General features: G+C 36.9%; 1 protein-coding gene across 4 annotated transcripts; it reads left to right on the top strand.

The window, feature by feature from the left end:
* Positions 1-630: 630 nt before the first annotated feature.
* On the top strand, positions 631-10,459 carry LOC118735164 (zinc finger protein 91-like). Of its 4 annotated transcripts, none has more exons than XM_036464802.1 (6): positions 631-763; positions 834-1,409; positions 1,499-1,614; positions 2,495-2,799; positions 2,866-3,101; positions 9,619-10,459. In XM_036464802.1, exons 2-6 carry the CDS (start codon positions 1,065-1,067, stop codon positions 9,748-9,750), a joined length of 1,134 nt encoding a protein of 377 aa, XP_036320695.1. In that variant the 5' UTR covers positions 631-763; positions 834-1,064; the 3' UTR covers positions 9,751-10,459. The 4 variants fall into 4 exon arrangements, with proteins under 4 accessions (XP_036320695.1, XP_036320694.1, XP_036320696.1 ...); XM_036464801.1 differs by having other exon boundaries at positions 632-763; positions 834-1,430; XM_036464803.1 differs by lacking the exon at positions 9,619-10,459 and adding an exon at positions 9,187-9,415 and having other exon boundaries at positions 632-763; positions 834-1,430.
* The last annotated feature ends 1,197 nt before the right edge of the window (positions 10,460-11,656 follow it).

The raw sequence follows: 11,656 nt of genomic DNA, 5'->3' as shown, positions 1-11,656 counted from the left end.
ATCGCTAAAAATATAAAAACCGATTTTCTTCGCTTTTAATGCCGACATCAAATCACCAAACAGTGCGCATTTGCGTTTTTTGGTTAATGTGTCCATCTTTAAAGTGAATTTGGGGAAAAGGTAAGGCAGCTAGAAAACTGCGGTTTGTTGCATTGAAAATAGCGTAGCATCTACCATATGAATCGGTAAAAAAATAAAAGTCGATTTTTTTTTCAACTCAAATGCCGACGGCAAATCACCCATGAATTTGCCAATTGCATACTACATATTTGCATAACTTTCACTTTTTTGATTCACAGAATTGTATCTCTCGCATACATATGCATGTACACAATATGTACATATTACATATTTCGACCTATGCATGCATTTATTTTAAATAATTAACCAATTTAAAGAACAATAAAAGCGAGGTAAAAACGTAAAAAGCCATCAGCATTTCATTTCTAACAAGAAAAATATGCATTTGCTTTGATGAGACAATTTCTGTTAAATTTATTTTGCTTCTGGCTGGGCTCTGTTAAAATTCGATTGTCTCTGGCTTGCCGCTCTTAAAATGCGCTTCGCAAGTTTTATTGGTATTTGACAGTTTCCACGCTGATCCGTTCTTGGACCTTCTCTATAAATATACGTTCTCTGTGCTTGAAATAGTAGTAGGCCAGTAATTTTGACGTTTGATAATGCACCGTGAATAGTAAACAATGGCAGAAGAAGAGCGGTAAAAAGTAAACAAAAGAAACAATCTTTTGCCTATGACCAATTTGTAAGTTTATAACAATATTTTTCCTTAAATTTATTAAAGTACATTTTAATTTATTTTGATTCAATTTCAGGAGATAGTTTTCACTGATATCGGAACATCACTATATCTACCGAAGAAATCTATTTGTCGGACAATCGACTTTTAAAAGCATTAAAATTGTACCATTTTTTATATCGAAATATTTTCGACATCCCTATTTTCAAATTGTTCTGTCTTACCAATATATAATCACACATTCTACAAAACTATTTTTTACCGACTAAGACTTGAATTATCAATACGGCAGTGGTGAAAAGTTCAGATGGATTTATCAAATATATGCCGTGCCTGTTTGTCGCCGGAAGATCGGGTGCATCTGCTAGATTGGTATCAGCCTGTTGACTCTTTGGATATATCATACAAAGAGTGTTTTTGTAAATGTACACAAATTAATTTAAGTTTGAAAGATGATCCAAATGAACTCGATGATGCCCGGATGCAATATCTATGCCTTGATTGTGCCCAAAAACTTAAAGACGTTTATGATTTTATTGAAAAGGCGAGAAGGGCTGATAATGAATTACGTTGCACACAAACGGAAAAAGTGAAGATAGAAAGTATAGCCAACACTTTTGAATGGGTTCCAGTACATGAAGAGCTAATGGAAGTAACTAAGATGCCAGATACTGTAGATATTTTATATCAAATACGATTTAGATATAATTAAACAATAATTATTTTCTATTTGTTTACAAGGATCACGTAGAGGATATAAAAGTATCACCAGAATGGAATGAACATTTTATGGATGATGATGAAACATCTGCATCAAATGATATCGAACACGAAATAAATATTGATAAAAAACTTAGTTCATTCTATTTGCTCGGTGTTCACGGCGGAAACCACCGCTGTACTCGAAGCAGTCATCTATGCCAAGATGAATAAAGGCGAATTCGTCATTTGAACAGACAGTCAATCGTGCATCAACGCCGTCGAATCACCATCCAACACTCAAAACGCAATAGTTAACATCCGCAACATACTACTACACTGCCCTAACAAAATAAGACTTATGTGGATCCCCGGGCATGTTGGAATTTCGGGAAATGAACACGCTGATGCCGCAGCCAAGAACATCGCCATCACTCCCTCACTTATGTATGACTCCGTATCTAAGCAAGACATTCGAGCTGAAGCTACCAGGCTAAGACTGAAGTCACTAATCGACGATTGGGGAATGTACGTCCATCACTACTCAGCAATCAACCCATGCAGAAAGATGATGGTCTACGATCCAAATATACCACTACGTGCGTTAAGACCCTTCACCCGCCTGCGTCTTGGGCATACAATTGTTACCCACTCCTATTTACTACAACGAAGCCCCATCGAAAATTGCCCATTCTGCGAGGAAGCATCTTCGCTAACACATATTTTACGATGTCCAACAATCACTACACCCCGACAAGCCATCCTGAACTCTGCCGACCCCATCGAGTTACTCAAAAACCCAACCTATAGAAATGTACAACTAATATATAATTTTCTCAAAGAGGTAGACCTGCTCAGACGAATATAACACATAATAGTATAAAGCAATATGCAAAGACACATATAATCTCATTCGAATAAGATGCAAAGGACAGCTGAGGGCCTTCGTCGCCAGTGCTGCGAATCGTAATGTATTTGTAGAATATTTATTTATTGTACAAATATAGTAACAAAAAAAAAAAAAAAAAAAAAACTTAGTACTGACACTACAACAACAACAAAGTTTCTAGTTGAATCGGATAAGGATATGCAGAGCGGCAATAACTTAAATGAAGCTGGGCTGGTCTTATCGAAAAAAAGTAAACAACTCAATCTTGCTCATACAAGACCTAAAAACGTAAAGAAAACAAACAAAGTAAAATCCGAGGTGAAAACAAAAAAGAAAGTCAAGGACAGGTCTGAGCCGGTGAAGTGTGAAGAATGTGGGAAAATAATGAAGAGAAGCTCATTAAAAAAACTTAAGCAACGTCATGAACCAAAAACTTTTCTTTGTCAGGCCTGCCGTAAGTATTTCCGTTCCTTTTAACTTGTGGACTAATTTCTATCTTTGTTGAATTTACCTTCGCCAGCAAAAACATTTAAGGAGTCATGTGCCCTAAAAAATCATGAGCTCTGTCACAATGAGAATCGGGAAAGATTTCCGTGCGACATCTGTAACCAAAGCTTTTTAACTCCGTATACATACAAAAAACACAGGCTAACAGGTGAAAAATTATTTCTTCATAAAAATGGTCTAACAATCCACGAGCTCCATCACAAGGGAGCTACGATACTGAATGCATTTAAGCAGAAAAAATTATGGATGGTGAGTGGGATATGCTTAGTTTGATCATGCTCGCTGCGCTTCTCTGCAATGTATGTCACATATTTTTTTATTTCTATAATTTATATTGTTATTGCATTTACATTTATATGTACTCTTGAAGATTTTTCCCACATTGTCCACCGATATTATTTATATTCAGAATGCAAATGATGCATTGTAACACATTTACTAAAACCACTGGTAACTTCCTGAAAAGAATGTTTTTGAAACTAATTTACGAAAATAATGTTCAAAGCTCTATTCACCTTGAGCAAAAAATTTCGAAATTGCAATCCGTAGATTCTCTCAAGGATTTGCCTCTTTGCGAAGGCTGCTCATCAATAGTCTTTGCGAATCGGCGCGAGTGTCTTTGTAACATAGCTATGCTACAGGAGATGAAATGTAATCCAAATTGAGGCTGGTCTTTTTTTTTGCTATCACATACTTCCATTTTCACTATTTATCACCATTGAAATTGACTATTTACCACCATTAAAATGCAAGCAAATTTTTACAGCTGCTGTTGTTGTACAGCGCCACTTGCGGCCGGGTAAAATACTACAATTTAGGCTAAGTTATTTTTAACGAAAGGGAGGACAGAACCGCAATTTTTGGGGATAGCCAAAAATTCGGATAAAATGTTAGCTTTCGCATTTTAGCATATTTTAGCGATAGCGAAAGTTAGAATCCGGCTGCTCGTCGACACAGTTGGCTTTGATTTCTAAAACAACTTCATCAGTAAGAAACGGGATAATTCCATAATTTTTCGTCTTTGTTTGATAAATAATTGCAAAAAATAAGCGTTTTTTTCTTCTAAGAGTTTCATGAAACTTCCGCAAATATCAACAGCACCAAATTTGTTTTTAAACATGGTTGACAACCGAAGAAAGCCTTTCTGTCTTTGAACATCCAATCAGCCAAACTACAAACATCTCGGCTTTTGTATTAGCATGATAGCCCAAAAAAAAAATTGTTTTTCTTGAAAACGGCTAAAAACGGCGGCTTGCGTAAAATAAGATCAACTCGTTACATCCCAGTTTATCCATTTCCATTTCCATATTGTTTGCCGAAAGTTAACAAAATTGTAAAAGCTTACATTAAATCATAATTGGAAATAAATCAGAAAATTGTTGAGGCTATGCAAATAAGTCAGCTGATTTTGCAAAGAAATGATAAAACGTCACTTTTTTTAAATTAGGACATAGGTTCTCACTTATATTTTTGTTTTCCATTAAAATGTTTCTTTAATTATTCGAGCTTTATGAAAAATACACTTTAAACTTAAGAAATAAACCGGTTGCGCAAACGACGCACAGTAGTCCAATGTGAAGAGCTTGGATAGTTTAATTAAATTTTTTGTTTGTAATTTTTCAATAAAATTTTTATCAAATATGCAAGAATATTGTCTACTTAAGACTAAATGCAACTTTGTTTAAAAACATTTGGCTACATATAAACATAACGGTATCCAAAAGTCATAGTAAGCAATAAGTGAAAAAGAAATTGTGCGTGCAACGGAAACTGAGTATTTTTAAGGCTCAATAACTTGTTTAAAGAAACTTTGTTTTAACTTCATTTCTTTCTCCGTCGTTGTTTTAAGTAAAAGAAATGGACGAACATATTTTTTTGGAGCTGATAAAGTTTTAACTTTTTGGTTAGTACCAAATTATTATTTTTTTGGTTTTGTAGAAGAAATCTTTCTTATATGGCGGAATATAGATCACTTACTATAGTTATTCTCTAAATTGATGTATATACTAATAGAATCCACAAAAAAATTCTGCGGTTAGCTGCGGCACCCATACATTTATTTCCAATTTTCAAAATGACTCCTAAAATTTCAAGACAGGAAGTTTTTGATTTTTGGCTGTCGACCCCTAAAAATGAAAGACTTGATGGAATAATGGATTTTGTACCAGGGAATATCAGTTTAGGATCTAGTCATATAATCAAATTTGTTAAATTGAAATCATACGTGGGAAGTTAATTCAGAATTTGGACCTAAAGTGGACAAAAGTTTTCCGAAAAAGAGAGCGGTTTGTTACTGCAAATAAAGATTGGCTCGAATTTGAAATAGACTTGTCACAATTTGTTAATTCTAAGTTTGGCAAGCCGACATTTTCTGCTGGTAGGCCAGCTAAAAGTTTTGAAGATTATTGCCAAAAAGTTAAAATGAAGAAAGCTAATGAGCATTCGAAAGTTATCGAACCAGATGTATTTCTTTTTGGCTACTGAACGAAAAATGAGATCTTCAGCTACGCTACTTAATGAGCTTTTAAGTGCTTCTCCAGAAAGAGGTACTGCTATTAAGAAGGTCATATTGGCAAAGAAGAGTCCTAAAGGTATTTCGCCTGAAGAAGCTCTCGCACTAATAACACCGGCACTCAAAAAAAATTAGTGTGATGTGCATTTGACCGGACCTACCTATGGTTATGTATTTCGACCCGCAGAATCCGAATTTGAATTCAGTTTGGCCAATATACCTCCTAGATTTCGAGAAAACTTCAAAAAACCGTTTTTTATTGCCGATTTTCACTATTTTTACGGTTTTTTTTTTAAGTTTTATCGAAATTTAGGAGGTATATTGGCCAAACTGACTTCAAATTCGAATTCTGCGGGTCGAAATACATAACCATAGGTAGGTCCGGTCGAATGCACATCACACGAATTTATCAAAGCATCAGTATCGTTTACTTACTGAGGGCCATTTTCTAATGTAAGCAGTAAAGTTGCCTTTACTAACAGGGCAGATAAATTGTTCCTCACTTTAAAGTGTTTTGGTTTTCTTATCTTACCGGTAAAAATAAATTTTTTATTCCGTAGAGTGAAACTTCACTACATTCGTCATATAATTAAAAAGGTTGACAATGCAACATAAGTAAATATAGAGCAAGAGCAACTGAAACGGCCCTAAAAGTTGTTAAGCTTGATCTGACTTTTTAGCAGTTTTTTTTTTTTATTTTATACATATATTAGGTGGCTGATTCGGATCCGGCGTCAATACAGTATATACATAACGGACTTTCTAAAAAAGTTTTAGGTATGCAGGTATCTATAACCGTGCGCAAGTGCTTAAAAAATGTACCAGAAATTGACGAAATATTTAGCGAGTTTTTAATTATATGGTTGGTAGGCGTGGTCGCCATTCGATCTGGCCCATTTTATGAGCAGAAGTTGTTAGTCATTCAGACATAATTTGTGCGAAATTTCATCCCGATATCTATCTTAGTTCTTAATATAATAATTAAATTACCCTAATAGAGCAGATTGGACCACTGTGCGACGTGTCAATAACGTTTTGAAAGTGTAACTTTGTTTGATTGCTGTCTAACGGTGATTTTTATTTTACAAAAACAAAGTAAAGTTTCTGTTATTTTGGAGTATTTTCTACAGAATGGCATCAAACAATAATGTAAAACTGCGTTTACGAAATTGGACTTTCGCACAGCCAAATGAACCATTGACCTAATGTGCAAAGTCGTCAAAATTGCCTATAAGCCAGTGGGCAATTTAATATGTTTTAATGGCACTTACAGCCAATTTCACGAAAGCAATTTAAGTGACAATTGAGCAGTCAATTGACAGAAAACAAAACCAATTTCCATTTAAATTACTGGAGAAACCGGCTATTATTGTGCTTCTGCCTGGTGGATATAAATATGAAAAAAAACGTTGATTTCTCCTTAAATTTTCAAACAGTACGCTTTTTTCTCCGGAAATCACAGTTTTCATTGTTTTTAGACGCAAAGCAGTTTTTTAAGAAGTAGCATTCTTACATTTGCACAGAAAATTTAAGTTAAAGATGTGAATTTGAAAGTTTATTAAGTATAGTTTTTGGAACCAGTTCAGTCAAAACTTTTAAAAAATACTCTGGTCTTACTATCTAGTAGCTTGATTTGGTGTAAAAAAAAACTTGCCAAAAAACTGTTATAAACGACAAAAACTTCACTTTCACAACTCTAAAACTTCCCCACTAAATATCTCAAAATTTTTACGCATACAGAAGAAGCCGAGCCCCCATTTGATGATGACGGAGTCGATAGCAATAACGCGGCTGAAAAACAACAAAGCTGCTGCGCTATTCAAGTACGGTGGCGAGGAGTTGATAAGGTGCATGCATCAAGAAAGGCGACCCCGTCATTCGCGCCAACTACCGCGAGATCAGCCTTCTAAGCATAGGTTACAAGGTCTTATCGAGCGTATTGTGCGAAAGACTGAAGCCCACCGTCAATGAACTGATTGGGACTTATCAGTGTGGCTTTAGACCTCGAAAATCCACCAAAGACCAGGTATTCACAATACGTCAAATCTTGGAAAAGACCCGCGAGAAAAGGATTGACACTCACCACCTATTTGTCGACTTTGAAGCTGCTTTTGACAGCACTAAAAGGAGTTGCCTGTACGCCGCTATGTCTGAATTTGGCATCCCCTCAAAACTCATACGGCTATGTAAAATGACGTTGAGCAATACCACCAGCTCCGTCAGAATTGGGAAAGACCTCCCCGAGCCGTTCGTCACCAAACGTAATTTCAGACAGGGCGACTCCCTTTCATGTGACTTCTTTAATCTGATGTTGGAGAAGATAATAAGAGCTGCAGAACTCAACCGCTCAGGAACATTTTACTACAAGAGCGTGCAATTGCTGGCTTATGCCGATGAAATTGATATCATCGGTATTAAAAACCGCGAAGTCTGTTCTGCCTTTTCCAAGTTGGATAAGGAAGCAAAGCGAATGAGTGGTGGTAAGCGAGGACAAGACGAAGTATCTCCTGTCATCAAACAAACAGTCAGCACATTCGCGCCTTGGCACCCACGTCACTGTTGACAGTTACAATTTCGAGAAAGTAGAGAAATTCGTTTACTTGGGAACCAGCATTAACACCGATAATAATGTCAACTTTGAAATCAAACGCAGAATGACTCTTGCCAACAAGTGCATCTTTGGACTGAGTAGGCAATTCAGGAGTAAAGTCCTCTCTCGACGTACGAAAACCACGCTCTATAAGTCACTAATCATGCCCGTGCTGGTATATGGCGCAGAAGCATGGACAATGACAACATCCGATGAGGCGGCTCTTGGAGTATTCGAGAGAAAGATTTTGCGGAAGACTTACGGGCCTTTACGCATTGGCGACGGCGAGTACCGCAGACGATGGAACGATGAGCTGTATGAGCTTTACAACGACATGGACATAGTGCAGCGAATGAAAATACAGCGGCTCCGCTGGCTTGGCTATGTCGTTCGAATGGACATCGACGCTCCAGCTCTGAAAGTATTCAACTCGGAACCCGCTGGTGTCAGCAGAGGAAGAGGGAGGCCCCCACTGCGATGGAAAGGTCAGGTGGAGAAGGACTTGGCTTAACTTGGCGTTTCCAATTGGCGTCAGTTGGCACAGAAGAGAAACGACTGGCGTGCTTTGCTGAACTCGGCCAAATCGCTTAGCGGTTACAGCGGTTACATTTGGCCACGTTTTTCTCAAAATCTGGACGTGATGGAAACTTTTTACTTGCGGATTGGTAATTACCATGAAAAAGTCTATCAAAAACAGCTTTAACATTTTAGGTTACAAAATGGTGCCCATTTTTGTTGGCCTGTGTAATTCATTACCATGGCTTGAGCATACTCTGGATCTTTTAATTTTGTTTCTATTAAATCCACAGCGCATAGGACTGCAGTGGTAGAGAACTTTCGATGTCGATGGAATTTTTTAATATTGGATTCGTAAATCAGTTTTTTCTTGCTCATGGCGTTATTAAAAGCTCTTTTCTTCATTTTAAATGAAATATTTTATAAAACTTATTTCATTTTTCCACACCACTTTGAGTTTTGGGCATATTTTCGTTTTGCGTCTTTCTTTTTTCTGTTGATGTGCGCATTTGACCTTCTTCAGTACCAAGTACTTTATAATATGGTTTTATTTATTACTTTTATATATATAAAAAAAAAAATGTCATACCACGATAAAAACTTTTATTTTTACTTACTTTTGCTATGAGTGTGGACGAATAATGATAAAATTATCGTTTAAACTAATTAAGTTCAAATTATATAAAAGTACCTCACTACTCGACATTATTTGGCAGGTACAACTACTTTTGTTGAGCACAAAATGCAGCCCTAGTGAATCTTGCGAATACTATGGCAACCAACTACCGTTACTTCTATCAGCATTTCCACTCACTTGATCGATCAAATGACAGTCATTCGCTACAGGGCCAAACTGGCATATAAAATTTTACATATGTGTTAGTTTTCGTTGTGAATGTGTTGGAGTTTCTGTCAAGCGCGTCTTGTAGGGTAGCTAAACACATCTGGCTCTTAACCCCCCCCCCCCCCTCCCCCCCTCCCAATAACACCCCCCGGGTGCCATCAATCGCGGACGTTACAGGAGTAGCCAAATGGCATATGAAGAGGCAGCTAGGTGGGTTTTCATTACATCACAATTTATATATACCTTATATTATAGTACCTTGTATTGTTTGTTTACTAACTAAATATATACCATTAACCAACAGCAACCCGCCAGAGAGTGGGCATCAACCGAGGTGAGCACCCGGGTACAGCAGAGACCGCCTAACAACAACAACAAGGTGGCCAACTTAAAGGCGATCGACCACCTTACAACAACATTAAGACGGCGAAATTAAAGGCGGCCACACCGCCTAACACAAACAACACGGAAGCCACAACAGCAGCGACCACCTAACAACAACAAAAAGGCGGCCAACTTAAAGGCGACCTACCGCCTAACAACAACAACAAGGCGGCCACAACAGCAGCGAACGCCTAACAACGACAACAACAAGGCGTCCCCAACAGCAGCGACCGCCTAACAAGAACAACAAGGCGGAGAAATTAAAGGCGGCCTCACCGCCTAACAACAAGAACAAGGCGGCCACAACAGCAGCGACCGCCTAACAACAACAACAAGGCGTCGAAATTAAAGGCGGCCACACTGCCTATTAACAACAACACACCAGCAGCAAGGAAATAGATGTAAGAAATAGGATTAATTTAGTCGTAAGAAAAATGAATTTTTGTCAATAAACTTATAATAGGGGTCTTCATCTAAAGCGATAAAGGGATAAATTGCTTAAATTTATCAGTTTATCCGTCTTCTTTCATGAATGCACCTTCGTAAATAATTGCATAAAACTATTTATTATTTAACTTACATATATGGCTAGTTACGTTTCATTCTTACCTCGTAAGTTGTGTTCATTTGCTTTTATGTGTTCGTAGCAAAAGCGACTACCTGGCAACCTGTAAGGCTTGAATTTGGCTGAAATTTATACATTTATCCACCAAAGTCGTTTGAGAAAGTGATAAACTTTGGTTAAATAGATTTCCATACAAAGTTTGACAGTTCATTTATCAAAATGATAAACTTATCACTTTATCAAGTTTATCAAGAGTTTATCACTTTTGATGAAGACCCCTAATATAAATGGGTATGTTCACGTTTTTACTGGGTTAGGAATGCATATAGGAATTTTAACTGTGGGGCTACTGAAATTAGGGCACGCCAGTAGCCATGGCGAGGTGGGCCAGCACCGGGCGTCACAACAACATCGGTGGAGCCCTTATATTCGGCCTTAGGTTTTTGTGGTTGTTCATTTCCTTAAATTTAATTTTATTTTAAATATTTAATTTAACGTTCTTTTTCAGCTTTTTTTGTAACTGTTTTTTTTTTGAATTTTTGTTATGTGTCCGTCCGATACTTCCGGCCATGCCGGAAGTGAAGATGTTTGACAGGCATGACTTTTCTCTGCTATATCGCAGGGAACAGTAGTAAGGCGTGAACCCCCCCCAGTCGACATGACTAGCCACAGTGCTCCCTTTTTGTCATTCCGCCTGCACTCACCACCCAACGTATGCGAACCATAAAAAAATGAACAATTCATTTAACGCGAAATCACAATTGGCTATTTTATCTTTATACAGCCCGTTTTTAATAGTATTTAGTATTATAATAAATTTGTATTACTGTTCGCTTCCATTTCGGTCCACCGTTTAAATTTATTATTAAATAATTGTCGGTAAAACTAACGGAGTTTGTTTACTTTTCAACGCGGTTTAATCAAGTGCGCTATAAAGACTGAGGAATAAACGTTAGAAAGACATATGTGTTGAATCAAGTCGGTTTTTTTGTTAATGCGGTTTTTACGTAGGTATAAATAAGGTATGTTAGGGCATTATTTTTCGAGGGATGCGCGTGCAAACATATATGTTGCTCTAATAAAGACCCCCACATTAATTTTTCTTTATTATCTATAATGTACAGACATCGGCCTGTTACAATTTTATTATTCTCAAATACTTTCGTTTGATACCCATATGGCAAAATTTAGCTTATCTTATCAATTTAATTAAATTAAATGTTCTAAATAGGTGGCAACCCGCTTTAAAAATATTTTCGAAAGTAAGCTTCCTAAACCTCTTTAGTTTAATATCCGCATACTTCATTTATTTTACCAATATAAATTAATACAATTTTCCAAACAGGCGGCAGTCCCCCTAAAAATATCTTCGGTAGTAAAATTTCCTAACCTC

The sequence above is a fragment of the Rhagoletis pomonella genome, unplaced genomic scaffold (assembly GCF_013731165.1).
Source record: "Rhagoletis pomonella isolate Grant_MI unplaced genomic scaffold, Rhpom_1.0 Rhpom_scaffold_00003, whole genome shotgun sequence".
NCBI lineage: Eukaryota > Metazoa > Arthropoda > Insecta > Diptera > Tephritidae > Rhagoletis > Rhagoletis pomonella.
Note: the sequence above shows the minus strand (reverse complement) of the source record. Positions and strands in the feature narration are given on the sequence as shown.